Below are 24,113 nucleotides of genomic sequence, written 5' to 3' on the forward strand. Positions count from 1 at the left end.
CATCCCGAGAAGAAATTATCTAGAGGCAGTGATATAGAAGAAATAGTTGCCTTTAACAGAACATGTGAGACGCAGAATAACTCTCACAGAACAAGGGAGACACAGGATAGACAGTATAGAAGTGGTACATATGAAAGACAAAATGATAGCCGCAACGGAAGATATCAAGGAAACAGACAGGAAAGAAAGGACTGGGAGAAAGGTAGAATAGAGCAAGGCTTATCATTGTCATCTGATACTGGAACATTGGAGATTTTTCAGACATTCGTAGGGAACAAGGCAGCCAAGACCATCAGGGATACTGGGAGCACTATTATTGGAGTGAATAAGAATTTAGTGGAAGACCATGAATATACAGGCGAATCTAGGAAGTGTGTTATGTTTAATGGGAATATTGTACAATTACCGATTGCTAAAGTTAGTATAGACACACCGTATGTTAAGGGGACAGTGGAAGCTTGTGTTGTAGATCAGGGTGAGATAGATTTAATTATTGGGAATATTCATGGGGTGAAAATATGTTCAGTAAGGGAGATTGAGAATTGGAAGAAATATTATGGGATAAAGTCTACGCGAGGTAGAAATGGGGATGTGGAAGAAGACATAAGATCTCATACATCAGATGACATGGGTAGCAGAGAGCACGAGAAGAAAGAATTAACAGATAAGGTAGAAAGCAATGCAATAAGAATGGGTCCAAATCAAAGTAAAGTAAGGCAATCAGTGGTACAGGGAAAGTGATATAAGCCCACATACAGACGTACAAATCCATACATCTTATGCTTTAATTGTGGGAAAAGGGGGCATATTAGAAGACAGTGTCAACAGTTAATTAGAATTAAGGATTCAAGGTACAATAGTGAAGAGGCGTATACGAGAAAAGAGAGGGATATTAGCAGCCTAGAAAACAGTACAGCTAGATCATTAGGTAGTAGAATCACAATGGGACATCATTGCAAAGGAGGGAAGCGGAAAGGATGGCATGTCAATAATGTTAGAATTATATAGATATGATTAGAAAAGGTAGGAATGATGGACCTTATTTATTGTTCTATTCTACAATGAATAAATATATGTGTAATGAATTGAATATTGTTGTTACAATATGCATGGAGCAAGATAGACTTTGTTTGTTAACTATTTGATTACGACTGGAATGATGGTGTTTTGTACAGGCATACAATTATGAGTGGGGAGTTGTATTGATAGAAATATGATTACTTATAGATAAATGTTAACAGAAGTGGTTTCAATTGCTCATAATAACAGTTATTATTGTGATGAATATAATTGTTATTTCATGTTGGGATTGTATTGGTATTAACATGACATTCTGTTAAGAATTAAGCTGTTTTATTGTGTACATTTGTAAATTCTGGCACGGAGTGTAGTAGATATTCAACAGAGAGTTGTTCAATTGTGAGTGTACACAACAATGATTAGTGAGCAGATATAGATTTGAATTGAATTATAGGCGGGGAGTGGTATTAACGAAATCTGCATGATTACATAGAGATATGTATAGATATATATATGTCAATTGTTCATAATAACAATTAGTATTGTGATGGTTACTATCACAATTGGTGAATATAAATGTTATATGTTAAAGCTAATGTTAGAATTGTATTGGTATTAATATGATTTTGTTTTGTATGACATTATGGTTCACTATGTTACAGAGAATTTAGATTATTTTTAACTTGGAATAGGCTGATAAGATATGTGGTGATTAGTATTTTGGACGTTCGATGTACATCGAACTTGTTAAACAGGGGGGGTGTTACGTGCGCATCTTAGTGTAAATGTGAAATGGTGCGAATGCGTGTTGAAAGGAGAGAAGAATAAAAAATGGAAGAATATGAACAAGAAAGTGTTTTCAGTATTAATAAAGATTAAAGTATTTATAAACTGTGATTTGTCGTTTTCATGTCTAAAGAGTCTCATCCAATATGAAGACGTAACACTTATGGTATCATAGTAAAAAAAACATATGTGACCTCACCCATATTAAAAAACGTTTAATTTGAAAATAATTTATGAATGAACACAACAAAATAATTAAAAATGTTTGAGGCAGTTAGGGTAATAAACATTCAAGTTTCAAAGTGCAGAAGTTACTTCAAAAAGATAATTTCAATATTTTGAGATTTTTTAAAATATTTTATGTTTAACAAAGAATAAGATTCTAACTATGTGTGTTATTTGTCATTGAAATTGAATGCAAGTTAAAGATATATTATAATTTGTTCTACTTGCTTCTAGTTCAGTGAGTATTGTTAAAATATATTTTATGGATTTTGTTACCATTTTAAACATCATCAATGCAACATTCTTTTAGAAACAAAATTTTTTTTTTTTTTCTTTAGTTATCTCCAGCAGTGGAAGAAGACATTATTAGTTGTGTCTCACGATCAAAGCTTTTTAGACAATGTCTGCACAGATATTATTCACCTTGACCAGCAGAAGCTTTTCTACTACAGGGGAAACTATGGTAAATAGTCTTGTTATTATATTGAGTCAGCCATTTCTTTTAATATTGTTACCTTTTTTGTTCTGTCTATACAGGCACAAAAGTATTTATACCAACCTCTTTGTCATATCCCCTTTTATTCCAAAGTATGAAATTCTACCTTATAGGCTTTCAGATTATTATGTAACTAAGAGGATATTTGTTACGTAGCAGATAAGACTCTTTTAATCATACTCCAACTCAGTACAACAAGTAGTAGATTTAGAGAACTTTAATCCTGGTTTAACAAAGAATAATGTCAATAATCTCCTCATTCACAGTTCTTCCTTTTTCTGTCTTCTTCCTCTTTCCACAGGCATTCACACCATTCCACTTTCACACAACCCTGCCTACATAACAATATTATAGAAACATTTTTATCAGAAATTTGTACTAGATTTCATCATTTTAGTGTTGTTGTTTTTTTATGTTTGACAAACAGCTACTTTCAAAAAGATGTTTGTACAGAAAAGAAAAGAACAGTTGCGTGACTTTGAAAAGCAAGAGAAAAAAATTAAAGATTTGAAAGCATCTGGCAAGTCCACCAAGACAGCAGTAAGTAATACATTTGTATTGTAGTGGTAATTAAGTGTTTTATAATTAGCAAATGTTTTTGCCAATTACATGCTAACTTTTTTTTCTTTTTGGTGCATATTTTTTCAATCATTTTATCTGTAATGAAATTGAACTTGAATAATGAATGCATTTTCTATATTGCTAATATTTTATTTCTAAATGGTGAGCTAGGAAGCCAAGGCAAAAGATGGTATAAATCGCAAAGGAAAAAATCTAAAGAAACCAAGCATGTTTGAGGAAACTGAAACCAAGACAGAACTTTTATCTAGACCGAAGGACTATGTTGTGAAATTCTCTTTCCCTGCACCTGCACCTTTAAACCCGCCTATATTGGGAGTATACTGTGAGTCTAGCCTTTAAACCCACATTTTTTTGTGTACACTAACTATTAAGCTGGAACTTATACATATGTAATATATGTCAATACTAGCAATACTTTTTTTTTATTGGTATATATAATTAGCTCTTAAATATTGAAGTTCAATTGTACTTAACTCTAGTGGGTAAAACACAAAACATTCATGACACCATAAATATGCTGTTTTTTTTTTAATTTCCTTTTTTTAAAAACTTTACAAATCATAGCTTCACTAGTAGCATCAGCTTCAGTAGTAGCATCAGCTTCACTAGTAGCATCAGCTTCACTAGTAGCATCTCCAAATAACTTTTTTCCTTTCCTTTATAAGCAACAGCACTTCTATTTCCTCCATTATCTGAGGTCTTTAAAGACCAACTGAAGAGGTTTTGGGGTCAGACGCGGAAACCGGTGTTATACTTTTTTTTAGATTCATAATGCTTAAAAAAACATACATACGAAATTTTAGACATATATTCTTTGTAATTATTTAGATATAAGCAATTTAATGTGAGTTTTAGGGACTATTAAATTTCACAATCTCGAAGCCATTCGAGATCAGTATTTCCCAGACAACCAAGGTCGATGACGTAGTTTAAGGGAAATTAGGTCAAATTTTTCAGTTTATGGCTTAGCGTATTTCCCTATTCCTTTTTACAGGAATGCTAGTTTCTAAAAACAAAGGCGACTAAAACACGCCAATTTATAAAAAGTGGATGTTAGAGTTGGGGAAATTAGGTCAAATCACGCAATTTATGGCTTTGCATGTTAGATCTACTGTTTGTCGGCTTATTCTTGATCTAGTCAAGCGAACAGCGTTTCACCCCACGCCGGCCACGCAGTACCGCGAGCCTCAGTTCACATGTTTCGTTTTAGTCAAGTTACGCAATTTATGGCTTATGTTACTGCTTCAGGCTTATTCTAGTTCTAGATCTACTGCTTTTGATCAAGAGCAGAGTTCTTTTCTCAGATCATTAATGATGTACGAAGTAGACCTAAATTTAGATCTTAATCCAATTAGATGAAGTCTAGATCTAGTAGTAGTATTGGATATTTAGAGATAAGACCTATCTATTTAGACTGATCCGATCGAGGTGCTGGGCCTAGATCTAGAAAAACAAAGTTTAAAATTATATACTCTATCTATACACTTAGTGATTATTAACCTATAGTCGTCCCTAAATAGGCCCAATATGGGAAAAAAACAATTATTACAATGTGAATGTTGAGCTCATTCAATGTAGTTATTGTAGTATACGATTATATTTAGTTTGAATCTAGAGTCACAACCCCGTACAACACTAGGCAAATAGCTTTAACTTAAACCTTAAAAGTAGTCTGATTTAGATCTACTAGTAAAAAAAGTACTAGATCTAAATTTCTAAAAACTAATCTATAAGGCAAAAATTAGACCTAGATCTACCAATTCTATAATATTATTAATATACGAATTATGGATTTTATTACACTCTTATTTAAATATATTCGTACCGTATATTCGGGCCTATATACTTACATAGTTCTATAAATGTATATCTAAAAATTTAAGAGTTTTCATTTATCTCACGCTTGACTTAATTTTTGATTGGAATAGAATCATTAGATTATTAGATAGTTAAGTTAGCAAGTTAATCTGTAACTGTAGGTAACAAAGTTTTAAATTGTGTTTAGACTATAAATGAAAGAGATTATCCTACTGGAGAAGGAGTTGTCGTTTTTTTCTTTTCTCTGGGAAGTCAGAGAAGTGGAAAATAAATTATAGTATCAATATAATGTTAAGTAATGCATATAGGCTACTGTTGATGTAATTATGCAACTCATTTTATTAAATTTTAGTAACTCAATTATTGCCAGTTAATCACTGAATATATATATTTTTTTTATTGTTATTAAAAAATGCAGAGCTATTCATAATTTAAAGTGTTTAATAAATAAGGCTGGCAGTCGAGTCGAAAGATTAATGAGAAATGCAGTATTTTCCATGGCTACGCAGCCCCAGCTGCTAACTAGATATTTTGCCGCGTCCAGCGAAGACATAACCATATTCAGCTGGTGGTCAATTTAAATGTTCTTTACGACGTCTACGTCTTCCCTCATCAGTGGATTTTCTTTTGGCCTCTAATTTGTATTCCACGTTGCAATTTCTAATAAATAGCATCATTCGAAGAATGAGATCCAACTTATTTTTTAAAAATGTAACCCCTTTACAGATCAAGTCATCATTGCAATGGACATTCAGATCTGCATTAACATAAAAATGATCAAAATTTGAATAGGTTTCGAAACGCAGAAAGTTGTGTGGTTTGCATTCCGAACTGTCTTCTCTGTGGTCTCAGGTTCAAACATTGACCACTGCCATTAACTAACATCCTGCTGGAGTTTTGGGCTATGACTTAATAGTATTAAATCCTGATTCGAAACTTTGTCTAAACCTAGCAAGTGAAAAGGAACATACTAAAACAATGTTGTGTGTATAATGAAGAACTCTATTAAAATGTGATTTTGTATTTACATTTATTGGTATTTATTATATAAAATAAAATTGTAGAATGTTTCTGTGATTTGTTTCACAGGGAATATTGTATTTCCAAAATGATGAAAGATCCATCTAGTAAACTTGTCTGTATGCCACATGTCATATATGTTTTCTGTAAAATAGATTTTAAAAAATTTATTTATTAACATTTATACTTAATTATGTTACATACATATATAGAACTAGTGGTTATATATATATATATATGTTATACTGATTATCTGATCTAACATCAACATCTAACTCTTATTGTTCTTAATAATAATAAATTACTCTACTCTAGGTCTAGGCAATCTAATATATATAAGACCAGGGCCGGTCTTAAGCCACTGCAACCTATGCGGTCGCAGTGGGCCCTGCACTTTCACAGGCTTCGTGCTAATTCTAGGTGTAATAGTTAAATTGCAATATATATATATATATATATCGGTATATATAAAACCTGGAAATCTCATAAAAATCTCCTGAAGAATAGACAAAATTGTGGGTGTCATTCATTCCGAAAACGCTAATCCTACGCGCGATAAACGAAATAAGACATTGTCAGCTTTCATGTACTAAAATGTAATAATCAGGCAAATTTTCACTTTAATCAGAAGTTTCCATACTTTATTTACTTTAATAGAGTGACTGGCATTTTAATATGCCATAGGTTGCAAAGTTCGTAAAGTAAAGTTAATTTGATCGTAATCTTGTACTTAGTAAAGATTTAATAAAATTCAAAGTCGAATTTTTTTAAAATACGAAATCTTAATTTTCACTTATTATCCTTATTCCCACCCAGACTAGGCCCCGCGCAATCAGTTTCACATAGGGCCCCGCAATCGTTAGGACCGGCCCTGTTTAAGTTTAAGACTTAAAGAAATGTCACATGTGTTTAGTAAAAATCTGTATTTTATATTACCAATATAAATGATGACTTATTATTTTTTTAGATCTAAAGTTTAGCCTTATTAATTAGTATAGTAAGGGCTAGTAAAGAGTATAAATATATTCTATATAGATTTAGCTTAGGCTTTAGGTTTAGTCCTTGACTATTATAATATTATATTTATATCTATGAATAATCTTTATGCTATTGCTAGGACACTACTCACTAGGTCTTACTATTACAAACTATTACCAAAAAATTTTGGCGACTGGGCTTAGACTTAACATAGAGGCTAGTCTAGATTACTCTAGATCTACTTAATTAGTTAAATCTACTAGTTTATAAACTATTACTAGTACTACTAGTAGTATTACTACAATTAGTACAATAATAGTCGTCGAAGTACCTAATAATACAAGTCAAGTATTTATAAACTCTAGATCTAGTGAGTGACTAGTAAAAGTGTTAGAAGGCCTAGCTAGAATTAGACTTAGACTAAGTTAGACTCAGTTAGAGATATAGAAAATAATATCTATATAGATAGATCTAACCATTTAGTTTTGTTATAACTATTAGACTTAGTATAGTCTAAGTATAGTATACCTAGACCTAGTCCTAGATGATCTACTAGTACTTGATGATACTAGAGACTACTACTAGACTGAGTAGACTAGGTCTAGAGTCTAGATACTAGATCTGAGTAGTAGATCTAAATCTAGGATCTAGTGACAATCTACTAATAATCTAGTGACTAGGTCACTAGTCCTATTATTATAATCTATCTATAATTATATTAATTCAATAGTCTGCTCTAGAATATATTTTGAAAAAGTAGAAGAGTTCTCTTCATGGCATTTTGGTGCATCCCATGATAAGTATCATTTAAAATTGTTGGACAGCTAGATTTAGATAAGTTTATCATCTGAATCGCTATCAATAACGTATCCAGCCATGTCTATTTTTATTTACATTTTCTCAGTCCATTACAATACGTCACTTCCGGTTTCGGCCATTGAAGCTGATTTTCAAATCTCGTTATTTTTTACACTTTCAAATTACTTTTTCTAATATAAATACGCTTTTCTAAAATCTCAAATTTTTAGGAATTAACTTTGATGCTATCTACTATCTAAATCAATCGCTATCTCAATTTCGAAAAAAACCTCTTCAGTTGGTCTTTAATGTTTATTAGCTGACTTTATTTATTGTTTAAACTCACTAAAGTCACTTTATTTATTGTTTAAACTCACTAAAGTCACTTTATTTATTCTTGAAACTCACTAAAGTCACTTTATTTATTCTTGAAACTCACCAAAGTCACTTTATTTATTCTTGAAACTCACTGGAGTCAATTATTTTATTCTTGAAACTTATTGAAGTCAATTTATTTATTCTTGAAACTTATTAAAGTCACTTTATTTATTCTTGAAACTCATTGAAGTCACTGATGTTGGCATGTGATACTAGAAAGCCAAACACACTCTCTCTCTTTATATTCAGCGATTGTTAGCAGTTCTTCTGATATGTTTTAAGTTCAAAAACATTTTTGGACTTGAATATTTTGTTTGAACATGGAGTTGTTGAAGTTGAGAGTTGTGATTCTGGTACCAAATTTTATTGATATCATAGCTGTCACGGATGAATGTGTATGTGAATAATCTATTTTTGAAACTATGTGCTAAAAAATGGGAAGTGTAAATATTAAGTGTTGTGTTTGTGATGATCAAGGTATTGTGTTTTTATATGTACAGCTGAGCCCTAGGGGCGCCCCGATGAGGAGTGAGAAACTGGTGTACTTTCTATTCAATTAAAATTGTGTAACTATATGCCTTGCATCAGGTTTGACTTATCATTTGTTTACTCCTCAGCTGTAACCTTTGGTTACCCTGGACAGAATGTCTTATTTAAAGATTTAGACTTTGGTATTGATATGTCATCAAGAGGTCAGTGTTAGGTTTCAACTGTTATTTTATTTGCTTACATCACATATATTTTGTTTAAAAAAAAAAATGGTTTAAAATTATACAAGTCTATACTTTTTAGGATTGTATCAGACCTTACCCTCAGCCAGGTTTAAATTTTGATCTTAATATAAAGAAAAAATAAGCATGTAATTTAGGACGCATTTACCATTCTGAAGTATATTTTATAATTTTTTTTTTTTCAGTTGCCATTGTTGGTCCCAACGGTGTTGGTAAAAGTACATTCCTTAAGCTACTCACTGGGGATATAATACCTGTAAGTAGTTCTAACTTATTGGGGAATTAAATAATAAATTGTGCTCAGGAAAAATGGAGAGAACAAGTTTAAACATTTCTTCATTGTTTAAACCAAAACATTATTTAAGCTTAATACATGCAAATACTAATTTGTTTTACTAATGCTGGAGTTTTGTAATGCATTTAGATTCTTATAACTGCTGATAAGATTAACACTGAATTGTAATTGGGAAAGAAAAAGTTCATGTAGATGTTATATTATCTCCTTCACATTGTTTTAGTCTATTTTGTCAAACAGATAACAAGTTGTTTATCAAGACAATCTCATCACTAAACGTTAAGGGTTTTTCTTTGTCATTAATGAACAACTTGAAACAGTGACAGCCATGTTAATATGTTTATTTATTCAGAATGGGACAATAGGGCAGCACTGGTCCTTCCTCTGCACTCCAAACCAATACAGCGATAATTGACCTAGATAGTGATGCTGAAAAAGACTGAAGACTTTGTGGTCTATAGTGCAGATGATCTAAAGGTCATCTGTTTCTATGTTAATAAATGCTGTCAAGTGGCCAGCAACATGACCAACCGCTTTACTTAACTAACTAACCAACTAATGTCAGGTACCCATTAGAGTTGGGAGGACTTCGGGACATCTTAAATTCCTGAAATTAAAAATCCCAGTCTTCACAGAGATTCAAACCTGGTACTCTTCAATTCTGAAGCCAAGGGCTTTACCATTCAGTCATCACGCCTCCTTCAATTGTTCAAGTCACTAGCATATTCTCTTGTACTTTATAGCTTTATTTAAAAAAGTGGTTCAACAGAAAAAAAAAACAACTTCCTGTTAATATAAACTAAACTTTATTTGCTGTAGATGTTGATTAAATTTTCTTGTTTAACAGAATTTTATTTATTTTTTAAAAACATTGCTGTTAATTTTTTTCAGACCATTGGAGAAAGGAGAAAAAATCATCGCTTGGTAATTTTTCCTACATTATATTAGTTTAATGTCTATTAGATTTATTGTCAGTTACATTAACTCTTTCAGTGCAGCGTTACTCTCACCGAGTAACTTTGCTAGCACTGGTCAGTGCAGCGTTACTCTCAGTGAGTAACTTGGTTTATAATATTTATTTCACTATCTATTTTATGTTAAACTTTTTATTTCACTCCTTTTTTTAAATTTACAGGATGTGGGACTGATTGTTCTTTGTTTTGATAGTAAATTCGATACAGTACCAACATGTTTAAAAAAAATTAGACAACATTATGTTAATGGTTCCTCTTTTTTAGTTTATTTCCCGGGACCTGAAAAATGTAAATAATACAATTTCTTAGTGCATTTGTTCATATTTTATGAAATTTAAAGTGATTAAATGTGTTAAGTATTGTGGATTAAATTATTTATATTATTTATGGATTAAATGGTTAATTAAAAGGTTAAATCTTTAAGTATATCAATTTTATAATGAATTTTAAAAATATTTTCTTTTTCCCTACTCAGTTTAAAATTAATGAAAAAAAATTTTGTTTGAATAATTTATTTAATTTACTATACTTTTGTAGTATGGATTAAATGGTTAATTAAAAGGTTAAATCTTTCAGTATATAAATTTTTTTATGAATTCCAAAAATATTTTCTTTTTCCCTAATCAGTTTAAAATAAATGAACAAAAATTTTGTTTGAATAATTTATTTAATTTACTATACTTTTGTAGCCCATTCATTTTCCTTTTAATTATATAATAAAATCAAATATGTTAGATTATTTAATAAAATATAAAAGTTATAGTTGTTTTAGTAACTCTACCCCCCTTGAAAATTTGTGTTCCTTCCGGAAAACTCCATTTTTTCGATTAAAATAATTAACACTGAAAGAGTTAACAAATTTAGTAGTGATTGGATAAACAACTAATACTAATAATCTCTTGTATTCGTTCACCCATTTAGCGTATAGGAAAATATGATCAGCATTCAGCTGACCAGCTCACATTGGAAAAATCAGCAGCTCAGTATTTGATTGTAAGTATCTGACATGTTTTTCTTTTCATGTGCTTACGGTTTACATTGTAGTCTTTTACATTAATTGTATATTTAATTTAGATTTGTATTATAGAATTTTTTTTTTCACTTTCAATTTGGTATTTTCAAATGTAAAAATTATAGCTTATACAAAATCATCCTATAGGCAGTATTATACAAAAGCATCCCTTGTACAGTATTATACAAAATCATCCCATGGACAGTATTATACAAAAGGATCTCTTGTACAGTATTATACAAAATCATCCCATGGGCAGTATTATACAAAAGGATCTCTTGTACAGTATTATACAAAATCATCCCATGGGCAGTATTATACAAAATCATCCCTTGTGCAGTATTATACAAAAGTATCCCTTTGTGCAGTATTATACAAAAGTATCCCATGGGCAGTATTATACAAAAGGATCCCATGGGCAGTATTATACAAAATCATTCCTTGTGCAGTATTATACAAAAGCATCCCATGGACAGTATTATACAAAATCATCCCTTGTGCAGTATTATACAAAAGTATCCCTTGTGCAGTATTATACAAAAGTATCCCATGGGCAGTATTATACAAAAGTATCCCATGGGCAGTATTATACAAAATTATCCTTTGTGCAGTATTATACAAAAGCATCCCATGGACAGTATTATACAAAAGTATCCCATGGGCAGTATTATACAAAATCATCCCTTGTGCAGTATTATACAAAAGCATCCCATGGGCAGTAATATACAAAATCATCCCATGGGCAGTATTATACAAAAGTATCCCATGGGCAGTATTATACAAAATTATCCTTTGTGCAGTATTATACAAAAGTATCCCTTGTGCAGTATTATACAAAATCATCCCATGGGCAGTATTATACAAAAGAATCCCTTGTGCAGTATTATACAAAAGGATCTTATGGGCAGTATTATACAAAAGCATCCCATGGGCAGTATTATACAAAATCATCCCATGGGCAGTATTATACAAAATCATCCCATGGGCAGTATTATACAAAAGGATCCCATGGGCAGTATTATACAAAATCATCCCATGCACAGTATTATACAAAATCATCCCATGGGCAGTATTATACAAAAGGATCCCTTGTGCAGTATTATACAAAAGAATATCTTGTACACTATTATACAAAAGTATCCCATACACAATAATTCAAGTAAAATTTGTTCTTAGAAAGCTCACCTAAGAAAATCAAAGATGACCACCTGTCATCCAGGGGGCTGAATGCTTGGTTGTACATTTCTGTCTCAGAGTCTCAGCATCTGACTGGTGAGGCCGAACTGTGCCCAGAATGTTTGTGCTCTGAACCCAATTAGAATTCATCTCAGGCTACATTGTATTGTATTGTAGCTGGAACCAATGAAGATTGATGTAACTTTCTGTTTTGTTACTTTTCTTGTGTGACCCATGCTTACAGTGCTGTGATGTTTTGTTCTTTGTTGTAGTGTCAGGTGTAGTGCCAATATGGAAAACTCTCAAAGATGTTTCCAGTGTCCCTGCATCTTTTCTTTTTGCCTACCTTGAGATCACATTCCATTTGTTAGCTGGCTAAAAGTGGCCTCTTATGGATGCAGGAATCTTGCATTTTTCTGATGTGACCTGCTCAATACATTTGAGGATGCATCAATGTTGTGTGTTTGTACTTTGCAAGCCCGCTCTTTGGGGGTTTTCTGTGCCACAATAAATTGTTAACTGTCTCTAAACTATCCACTATTTACTATTCACTATAAACTATTTACTATAAACTATTCAATGTAAACTATTCACTATAAACCATAAGCTATCCACTATAAACTATTCTAAGCTATATATGCTGGCATAAAAGCATTTTGTTGTGTGGCTGTTGAATGTAGTGTAGATGTTGATTAATTGTTGATGTATGCCAGTTCTTAAGTATCATACAACTCACCACAGAACAAACGATATAAAATGAGAGTCCAGCCTTTTAAATAATACAATTTATTCTAGAAAATAAGGGCACAATCTACGTCATATCAATTCGCTACAAGCGGTCTCCTTCATCGTCATTCATCTTTTAATTTCTAACTTATAACTTATTTCTGTTCTAACTTTTAAATGTACTGTTGCGTCACTAAAGAAATAAAAGAAACTTCCACGTGTCTTACTATTTAGTCATTATATTGTGGTCAACTTTTCATTTTAATAAAAGTTGTACACTTCTATTTTCCTGCTCCAAAAAATAATTTGGAAGGTTGGCTTACAAACAAAGAAGAATATGGTTGAAAATATTCTATACAAACAAACTTAATTTCTTTTTCTAAAAAAATCATGATTTCTCAAAAGACATAAATTATGATTTTTGATGATGCCCAGCATCTCTGCATACCAGTAGGTTTTCTTATAAATAATCCTGTTTAGTCTTTGAACATCTAGTTTTCTAATTTTTGTGAATTGTGTTTCTTCCAGGATACATTCAATCTTCAATATCAAGATGCACGGAAGAAACTTGGTCAATTTGGACTTGCAGGTCATGCCCACACTATCCCCATACGAGATCTGTCTGGAGGTCAGAAATCAAGAGTCGCCTTGGCTGACCTCTCATGTAGAGCTCCTGATGTTCTCATCTTGGTAAGAAATGTGAAAGTAGAGGCGTTCTTATTTTATTAGACTTCAAAGAAGAAGTACACACAAACAGTTATTCTAAAAGCTTAGTTAAGTTTTGTGTCCTAACATTATTAGGTTTAGTTTTTTTTATGGCCTCCTTCAGTCTTGAATCAAATATGGATCCTGTCATAGAAAGGAGATAAAGCCTGGGCCTTAACTAGGGCTGGGTAGATGTCACCCACACAGCAGTTCCCACTTTCTACGCAGCAAATGTGTTTAAAGGAAAGGCAAGGATCAGGTGTGCCACAGATTCTGTCAAGGTGTAGCTATAGAAATAATGCTGTTGCTTACAACTTAATATGAAATTGACCTGCGTTTGCCAAGGCCAGTGCATCCTATGGCAGACTCTAATAATGTCTGGAACCGATGAGGTGTCACCACAAATACAAAGCTAGGGATCTATCGAGCTGTCATCCTTCCTACATTGCTCTATGCCTCAGAAATGTGGACAGTGTACAGAAAACATGCAAAGAAACTGAACCACTTCCACATGACATGTCTAAGAAAAATACTGAATCACTTCCACATGACATGTCTAAGAAAAATACTGAATCACTTCCACATGACATGTCTAAGAAAAATACTGTCAAATGGCAAGACAAAATACCAGATACTGAAGTCCTTCAAAGAGCGTCTCTGCAAAGCATTCACACAATCCTGATTCAGTCCCAGCTGTGATGGGCAGGACATGTCTACAGAATGGAAGACCGCCACATCCCTAAACAACTCTTGTATGGCCAATTAAGGGAAGGAAAGTGCTTGCAAGGCGGTCAAAGAAAATGCTTCGGGAACATTCTCAAAGGCGTTCAGCATAGACTCAGCCACCTATGTCATTATAAGCCTCCATGAACTAATTTAAGGTTATTGGTTGAACTTCATGTCATTTCTCTTCATCTTTTTGTACATTTACTAATACACACTTTCTCTGTTTGGACAGGATGAGCCTACCAATAATCTAGATATAGAATCCATTGATGCTTTAGCTGATGCTATTAGAGAATTTACTGGTGGTAAGTCTTTTGTCAACCGAAGTTTATGATTAGCTAGTATGTTAATTTTTTTATGCTTTTGGGATGATGTGATAGTGGCCCATAAAATGACACAAAAATTGACCAAGTTAATTTCTTGTTAAAAGCAAAATAAAATAATGTAATGTGATAACAGTACTTTTTTTTTACAATTTGTATTGGTGTTTTACTTAGAAACCTACCAGTTAATAAGGCAGTTTGTAAAGTTTCTATAATCAGTAGTGAACACTGATCTCGTCGGCCATCACACCAACCAGCAACCTTTTTTTTTCCCAACAAAAGTTTTCATTGAGGCAAGCTCTTTAAATACACTGGGGATAAAAAAAAAAAGTCAAAAAAGCCTCTCTAGGCAATTTCAAATTGAAACTAATTCTAAAACATCTATCTGGATGTAAAACTTTTATTGTCAACAGAAATTCCTACTGTGACATAATAGTTATGAAATATTTGTTTTTGTAACTTAAGTAGTTTAAGTTCAAAACTTGAAGACTTCAATGCGTTAATGGAATTTCCACCTTCAAAAGGTTTTAATTTTTGTTCATGACATTGAACTGTCAGATTTCCCCTGGAGCAATCATCATGACCTAATTGAATGACATGTTTTGACCTAATTTTGTTTAATTTTGAAATATTTTTTTTATAACTGACACAGTGGTAATGAGAATAGGAAACACATCTCTCATATTAATAACCTTAGATATTAACATTTAGCTATTATCAAATACTTAAATCTGTAAAAGGAAATAGGAATAGAATATATCAATAGTCTGTTGGAGAGGTTCATTAATTCTAATGAATAAAGGGATTAATTTCATAATTTGTAAATAGTAAACAGAGTAAAGTAAAATCTGTTTCAAAATGGTCCTTGGATCTTTATAGTGCACAATAGTTGTAAAACAAAATCTGTACAGTCAAACATTGAGTTTCAATAGATGTAATATTTGCTAATAAAAGATATTATTACAGTGCTTAACTCCCCTCTTTCATCCACGTTTGTTATTAACTTCCCTCTTTCATCCACGTTTGTTATTAACTTCCCTCTTTCATCCCCATTTACTGTTAATTCCTCTATTTCATCCCTGTTTGTTATTAACTGACCTCTTTCATTCCTGTTTGTAGTTGTTTCCCCTTATTCATCCCTGTTTGTTGTTGATTCCCCTCTTTCATCCTTGTTTGTTGTTGATTCCCCTCTTTCATCCTTGTTTGTTGTTGATTCCCCACCTTCATCAGTTTTTAACTCCCCTCTTTAATCGCCTGGCAGGTGTAATCATTGTCAGCCATGACGAGAGGCTGATCAGAGAAACAGACTGTCAGCTGTGGGTGGTAGAGAATAAAACAATCAATGAGATTGATGGAGACTTTGATGACTACAGGCGAGAGTTGCTGGAAGCACTTGGAGAGAACATTGCCCACGCTGCTGCAGCCTCTGCCCAGGCTACAACGTGACCTTCAACCTTTCTTCCATAGTTTGTGTAATGGGTGTTTGTGTCTTCTTGTGTTTACATATAAGTTAAGTGTCTTGTCCATCATTGTGTTGAACCATATAGTACTTTCATCACCTGATACTGTAATAGTCCACAATTTTCTTTTCCTTTAAACTTTCTAATGCTGGGTGTTCAAATGAAGTCAAGACAATTTTATTCCTCTCATTGGAGGTTTCAACTTTTATATTAACCAACAGGAAAAGGGCTTTTTTTTTCTCAACTATTTATTCTGTGTAAGTGTTGCTACTGATTAAACAAGTGTGTGTCTCCATGCAATGATAGTTTTTGTTTTTGTTCTGTTGTATGACATGCTGAGTGTCTGTAGTGTTGTGATGCCCAAGCATGTCCCGCCCATGACACAGTGCAGATAGGTCCCTCAAAACTTCTTCCCAAATATGATTTCTCTGAGGCTATGCCTTGTGTCAGATATGTCCTCCAGGGTGATAAGGGATGGGCACTGATGCATATCATTGAAAGGAACGTTGTATCAATTTTTTTTTAAATTTCATGTTGGTGTAGTCAATAAACATCTTGTTGAGTGGTGATATATGTATCTTGTATCTAAAAGAAGAATATAATTAAAAACATTGGGAAAAAAGTAGATTATTTGTGAAATGAAAATTTAGTTGTGTACTTTTTGTGAACATTAAAACAAACATTTTTAGTGTTAATTATACTTTTTAAATTTTATAAAATATAATATATATATATATATATATGTGTAGTGAAAGTTTACTATATGTAATGCTACTTACATTGGAACCTCATCTTTGGTCAGTTTTATTATTGTCGTTTACTTTTGAAAATTAAGACCTGTACATATTTGTCCTCAAAATAAAAACTTTTCTTTCTATCCAATTTTTTTTTTAATCCCTTTTTTTTTTAAACTTAACATTGCCCTTAAAAAAGAAAAAAGCTTAATCATAAAAATCTTATAAAATATTTGAAAAATCAAAATTATTTTAATAGAATTGTTTGAAATGTATTCATGAAAGCCATTATGTAGTTTATCTTGATGGTCTAAAAAGTTGAAACAAAGAAGCAATAAAAGAAACCATAATTATTTATTTATTGGTAACAAAAAAATAAATTACCAAAAAAAAAAAATCAGATCTCTTTAAATTAAAATGCAAACTTTTGAAATTGATAAAGTGTAAGCCTAAGGGCCCTGATCCATTCAGTATGTCATGAGGTCATGAGAATACTGAGAGAGAGATGACAGTATTTCATATTCAAAGATATTAACTTAGGTCTGCAAGTAAGATTGTTGTTTACATTTAACTTGTATGTTTGATTTGGAATGTTTATAAGAAAAAAAAAAAACAACAAAAAAATATGTCCTTAGAATAGATGTACATCTTCAACAAAATAGTTAACTTTGTATACCATGTCAGTGTTGATGTAGAACTCTGAACTCCAATGTGGGAACATTGTATTAGTGAAGAAACACTCTCAACCCAATACCTTGTACTTCCAAGTGGTTAGAGAATGTACACAAACTTTGTACATTCTTTCAGTGATTTTTTTTGTTTATATTTGTCTTGAAACTATAAATAGTTGTTTATTTAAATTAATGCCAAGTATTAATATCAAAATCTTATGTATATTTGGAAACTATGAAAATTTAAATTCTATCAATCTTCAAAGATTTTTTAAAAAATTATTACATATGTGTGAGAATGGCTTCTTGGAATGAAATCCAGGAAACTAAAATACCAAGTTTATTATGTTTTCTTGTAGCACAGAAGTTTCAATTGATTTTTAAAATGATAAAAAGAAATATTTCAAAAACCAGATTACCTTGTAAAAGGCTATGCAATTCTACGCACAGAAATGTCTTGGTGGTATGTTGAAAAGCCCTCAAAGGATAAGGAAAACTTTCATGTATCCATAGTGACTGATTGCTAGCAATGTTCAAGTAAGAAATAACTATGTTCACAAATCTAAAAGGTAGACTAAGTATTATTGAGGTCAGTCACATTGTTCAATAATGCTGCTTTGAGCTGATCACTTTCTGACAGCCATTTCAAAAGCTTAGAGAAAGTTTCCTTAGTGTCAATGAAAGGAGTGACAATGCAAAGAAGTCCCATCTCATTCACTTATTGATATATATTCAAAAATAAAAGAAATCTAGTGGGAAATGTCACTAAAAGGAGCTCCTTTATAAAAGTCTATTTTGAACAACTTTGATCCAGAGTTTTTCCCAAGCTAAATGTGCTGCTGAACTTTCTTGGACTACAACTTGCAGACGTTTCTAAAAGTCTTCACTGGCTGTGTGGAGACATTGCAAATAATGAATAGATTTCAAAACTCAATGTTTGTTTTAAATATTTGATGCACTTGTTAAATTCAAGCTGATGACTGGAGCTACATTTAGAAAAAGTTTTTGAAAGTTTAATTTAAAATAGACATTCTTAGATATGAACTTTGATTGGTGGAACGTGTCACATTGATACAAACTTGGATGAAACGTTTGTGTTCATTTCAGTTCAAGTCATCGAGTAATTTAAACAGTTTCATTTATTTTATTTGTGTAGCTAATTTAAAAAAAAGGAATCCCCCTTGTAGTTTTTAAATGACAAGTAGAAATGTCTGTAAGTTGAGTCTTTAAAGTAAAAGTATTTCAGCCTGTATTTTGTTTATTTATGTCTGCTTTAAGGAAAAGAAAAAATTGAATCAAAACAATTGACTGTAATGAAACTGGAATAAAAACCTGTTGAACTGTACACACACACACATTGTTTGTTTTTTTTAATCTGATCTTATGTGTTGTGATGTGACTAACATGTGAGATAAAAGGAGTATTTCAATGTCATTCCTGTAAACATGTCCACCCCAACAAAATATCGTAGCAACACAAGCAATACAAATTCTTGAAATGACAGTTGACTAGCTTGTTCCAATGTTTTATTTACAACCCACTAGGGTCATTGTCACTGTTGAGAAAATGTTTCACACTAGGGTCTCATTGTCTTGTTTTCTGATTCCGTGTTGGGCTATCTCAAATGTTTTACATGGTTGAACTCTGACTGCTGAGTTTTCCTAAGACCATGAACCATTAATCTTACTTCGAATTGTTTCAGGAGGTGGGCTGCGAAAAAATTGTAGAAACTTGGGATGTTTTCATTTACGTTTTACTGGAGCTTAGCTGACTCGCCTGTCTGTGTGGGGGAACCATTTTTGTTGTTGTTGCTGACCGTAAACAAGTTTGGTACTCATCACTTTCTGGACGACTTCGTAATTTTTTGTTTGACCTGCATGATAACATCCCCGCAGAGAACTTTGTATTTTTTTTTTTTACTGTGTTTTCAGCAGGTCGGTCCTCATACCTCCTTATTTCTTGTGTTCAGCAGGTCGTTCCTCATACCTCATTTCTTGTTTTCAGCAGGTCCTTCCTCATACCTCCTTATTTCTTGTTTTCAGCAGGTCGTTCCTCATACCTCCTTATTTCTTGTTTTCAGCAGGTCGTTCCTCATACCTCCTAATTTCTTGTGTTCAACGTTTACCGAATACCGCCTTGGTTCATTTGTACACCTTGTGCCCGTGTTTTCAGGTATCACGAAAAGAAGTTTGCTGAAAATTTCCCTAATTGTTTGGATTGCTTTCCGGACTGTCGACTTGATGACTTCATTTCCTAAATCAAGAATTAATTATACGAGGGTATCGAATGTTACTAAACAATTAAAAATGTTAGCCTATCACGAATAGCATATTTAGATTGATTTCTACACCTTTTTATGTATAAAAAAATTCTCTTTGATTCGGAAAATTTAAGGATCCGCTGACAACTGTTTTCCACTATACCTGTGAGAGCGAAATGGCGCGTGATTTGATCTTTACAGCGCTTCCATTAAGCACGCCAAAAAAAAATTAAAAAAATCGCCGTTGGTATGTGGTCATCCTCCTTACGGAATAGGTGTCCGTTCCAGCGCAGATGTCGAAAGGTCAGAGTAGTTCTTCTACCCCAGCCTTCAGCAGAACAAGGTTATTTGTAAGGTAACCATTTATTTTATATACATGTACATGTGTATTTAAACCTAAATAATATTGAGAACAACTAGACAAGTTTTTTAACTTCCCACTAAAGGGGAAAAGACGCTATTAGTTTTGTGTGATTTGTCTGTCCGTCAGTCCGTGATCTCGTAAACTTGTAAAGAAAGGGAAAATTCGACATCATAATATTTTAGACCATTCAAAGTTCTGATGCAACGGCTACTTTTTTGAAAGCGAAAAATCTAGTATGCAAGCATTTTATTCATAAAAATACACCATTTTTACAACTATTCACTATTAATAGTAATAAACACTGGAGGCGATTTAGTAAGGAGATTGCTACTTACCATATTTCTAACAAATTTATGCAAACCGTTTTAGATTTTCTTTTTGTCATTTTTTTTTTTTTTTTTACAATTGTATTACAAAGTTAAGTAAGTTCTATCATACTAACTACTACATTTACGAAAAAAAGTGTACTTTTATTTTTAAAGAGAAAAAATCTATTTAGTATACATATAAGTGGTACATAATGTAAAACAACAATTAATAGGTTTTTCATATTATCGCGTTAACTGCGGCACTGCTTGATACATATAGAATTAACTAATTACTATACGATTTTATTTTTTTTACGAAATTTGTTTTTTCTTTGAGGCTTTGAATAAGAGATTGACCTTTTACAAAAACAATTAGACCAATTAGTTAATCATTATAAGACATCAGTTAGGCCAGGTTCACATCTAACTTCAAATTCACTTTCACCTATCCTTTAGTCTGCTGGACCGCTGGGGCACCACACAAGATCTGTCAACCGTCTTTCTCCTTTCTTCTCTGCCATTTGTCTTTGATAGAATTTCATTCTGAAAATATTGAAGCCTGCCTTTTTACCTGCCTGGATGGACCACTTCAGGGGCCGATTTTTGAGTTTGTGTTTCCACACAAACTGTCTTTGTAAACTTTAGCGTAAGATAACACTTAAACAGATTTTCCAACGGAGAGAAATGTAAGTATTGGCGTTTCCCTATGACTTGCAGTTGACACACTTCCTCTCTCCCTGACGTCTTAAGTAGACATGTGGTTTCTGAAGTCGACTTAGTTGAAGTGGGTATTCTTTTGCCGCGATAATGTCAAGGTTAAACATCACTTCATTTTAGCCATGTAGTTTAAATGGAAGTCAATAAATAACTATGCCCTAGGAAATTAGACCGAGTCACTCGAATTCAAGTCAGTTGATGTATTTGAAAACATAGTCACGTGCTTGTTTTTAGTGGAACGTTATTTTTAGACTAGTCAACTTTTGTGTCTCATATTTCTATTGTAGGCTTACTATTCTACTATATAGGCAACTCGACCAATACATGTCTTTATTAATGTGACATAACAAAGGTATAGAATAGCAAGGTCTTTTAGCATAGCTTCTCCATACGCACCAGACTTGGGCGTCTCTTCTCGTATGTCCACAGTCATCTCTCCACTCTTCATGTCTTGCGTCTAACAGTGCGCTGGTACGCACCATGAGTCTGTGTAGGAGCGGCGGTTAAACAAGATGTATATTAACACTTAGCAGTACACAACGGCTACGCCCGTTGATTTGTTCACAGGCTTTTTATTGTTTATCATTGCGTACCTTTTTTTTTTTTTTTCGAAATGTCAATAAATGGGCAACGTTTTTAAGACCCCCCTTACATACTTTTTTAGTTGGTAAACTATTGTATCAATTGCAATGAAATGAAACAACTCTTTTTCTTTACTCTTTCTCTCTTTTTCTTTTCTCTTTCTCTCTTTTTCTTTTTTCTTTCTCTCTTTTTCTTTTCTCTTTCTCTCTTTTTCTTTTTTCTTTCTCTCTTTTTCTTTTCTCTTTCTCTCTTTTTCTTTACTCTTTCTCTCTTTTTCTTTTTCTCTTTCTCTTTTCTCTTTTTCTTATCTCTTTCTCTCTTTTTCTTTTCTCTTTCTCTCTTTTTCTTTTCTCTTTCTCTTTTCTCTTTTTCTTATCTCTTTCTCTCTTTTTCTTTTCTCTTTCTCTCTTTTTCTTTTCTCTTTCTCTTTTTTTTCTTTTTTCTTCTCTCTTTCTCTCTTTCTCTTTTCTCTTTCTCTCTTTTTCTTTTCTCTTTCTCTTTTTCTTTTCTCTTTCTCTCTTTTTCTTTTCTCCTTCTCTCTTTTTCTTTTCTCTTTCTCTCTTTTTCTTTTTCTCTTTCTCTTTTTTTTCTTTTCTCTTTTCTCTTTTCTCTTCTCTCTTTTTCTTTTCTCTTTCTCTTTTTCTCTTTCTCTTTTTTCCTTTTCTCTTCTCTCTTTTTCTTTTCTCTTTCTCTTTTTTTCTTTTCTCTTTCTATCTTTTTCTGGAACGCACATTTTTGTTTCACCCAGTGCATCGTCATTTCTCCGACATAGACATTTGACATGATTTGGAAAGAGCCCTCTTTCTAACGCCCTTCCCAAGAAACATATGCTTCCTGCCTTCTTCTTAGAAATGTATTTGGACATATGAATGAAAAGTTTAGTGGTCAGAAGAATGTTTTGATAAAGACCTTATACATTCAAACCAATATGACTTGCTATCAGGGTCGGTCCTACAGATTGCGGGGCCCTATGCGAAATGGATTGCCCGGGCCTATTTTGTATTGTGATAAGTATAATAAGTGAAAATTAAGATTTTGTATTAGAAAATAAATTCGTCTATGCATTTTATTCATACTTTACTAAGTACTAAATCACTGTCAATTAGCTTTAGGAGCCATCTACAGTAGATAGTAATTTTACCTACAAAAAGCTGAAAAACATTCAGATCTGCCTTTTAGATTTACTATTGACTAGCAAAATATCGCTTTTGTTTTTTTTTTTTAAGAGGTCGAGATAGATTTAGATTTATATTTGTATGCCAGTGACTATTAAAGTAAATTAAGAATTTGAACTTTTTGTTTTAGTTAAAATTCGCATTAATATTTATTATTTATTAAATGAAAGCTGACAATGCCGTTTTTTTTTAATTGCTAATAGGATTGGCGTTTTCCATATTGAATGACACCCAGAAAAGACAATTTTGTCTGTTTTTAAGGAGATTTGCATCAGTTTTCAGAAGATTTTAATAATTTCAGGATCTTCATGACTTTTTCGTGTATTTTACAATTTCAGGAGAATTCCCGAAACCCATAAGTTAAAATGGTGTACTTTAATAATTTACACCTAGAATTCGCGCAGGGCCTATGAAAGTGCGGGGCCCACTGCGGCCGCATAGGTTGCAGTGGCCTAAGACCGGCTCTTATAACATCCATCTTGAACATTGCATGATTAGTCGCTGTGATGTAGACGGTCGTTGACGGGTAGCACCAATATGCTAGTAGACAACTAAACCACTGCAGGCGTATTATCTCAACTTATAAAACTTGAAATAATTGAGTAACATCTTTGTGAACAAAACTAATTATAACTTTTATTACAATATAGACACATTCAATTTTCAGATAACATTAAATAAATGTAGTAGACATTAGTAATAATATAAAATAGTATTTGAATCAAATCTAACTCACTACAAAAAAAAAAACACGTCTTTTCACTCTGCCATTCCGAAGTCGTCTCTCGTACATAAGGGAGCCGACGACAATGCCGCTTATCTTGTATCATTCACACTACATGGCCTCGACTTAACGCTTAGCTCGTCCCACCGTCACTATAGAAACACACACACACACACACTCCATAACACGCTGCTCACTAACTAAACGTTTCTGCCCTTATGTCAACGCTGTTAAGTCTACAGTCTATACTCTATAGGCTACTAACCTAAGTTGAATATACAGAGGTATTGCCACAGAGACAGTAAATAATATCAGCGCCTAGCCTGGTTTAAAAATACAACTAGTAGAA

At 32.6% G+C, this 24,113-nt stretch overlaps 1 protein-coding gene and 1 long non-coding RNA gene across 3 annotated transcripts in view; one reads left to right on the forward strand and one right to left on the reverse strand.

Moving 5' to 3' along the window:
• Window positions 1-18,985, forward strand: part of LOC106061927 (ATP-binding cassette sub-family F member 1-like) — a 38,847-nt gene extending 19,862 nt beyond the window's left edge. For both annotated transcript variants that reach the window (XM_056040474.1, XM_056040475.1), the window contains exons 13-22: window positions 2,370-2,494; window positions 2,955-3,067; window positions 3,260-3,431; window positions 8,719-8,793; window positions 9,018-9,088; window positions 10,019-10,051; window positions 11,023-11,094; window positions 13,544-13,705; window positions 14,679-14,751; window positions 16,031-18,985. In XM_056040474.1, the coding sequence (XP_055896449.1) occupies window positions 2,370-2,494; window positions 2,955-3,067; window positions 3,260-3,431; window positions 8,719-8,793; window positions 9,018-9,088; window positions 10,019-10,051; window positions 11,023-11,094; window positions 13,544-13,705; window positions 14,679-14,751; window positions 16,031-16,215 (1,081 nt within the window). In that variant the 3' untranslated portion in view covers window positions 16,216-18,985. The remainder of the gene's footprint in view (window positions 1-2,369; window positions 2,495-2,954; window positions 3,068-3,259; window positions 3,432-8,718; window positions 8,794-9,017; window positions 9,089-10,018; window positions 10,052-11,022; window positions 11,095-13,543; window positions 13,706-14,678; window positions 14,752-16,030) is intronic.
• On the reverse strand, window positions 5,939-7,947 carry LOC129928083 (uncharacterized). Its single transcript, XR_008779690.1, has 2 exons — window positions 7,820-7,947; window positions 5,939-6,091 (listed from the first exon to the last, which is right to left on the reverse strand). It is a non-coding gene; the product is annotated as an uncharacterized LOC129928083 (long non-coding RNA).
• Window positions 18,986-24,113: the final 5,128 nt, after the last annotated feature.

This window comes from Biomphalaria glabrata, chromosome 9 (assembly GCF_947242115.1).
Source record: "Biomphalaria glabrata chromosome 9, xgBioGlab47.1, whole genome shotgun sequence".
Taxonomy (NCBI): Eukaryota; Metazoa; Mollusca; class Gastropoda; family Planorbidae; genus Biomphalaria; species Biomphalaria glabrata.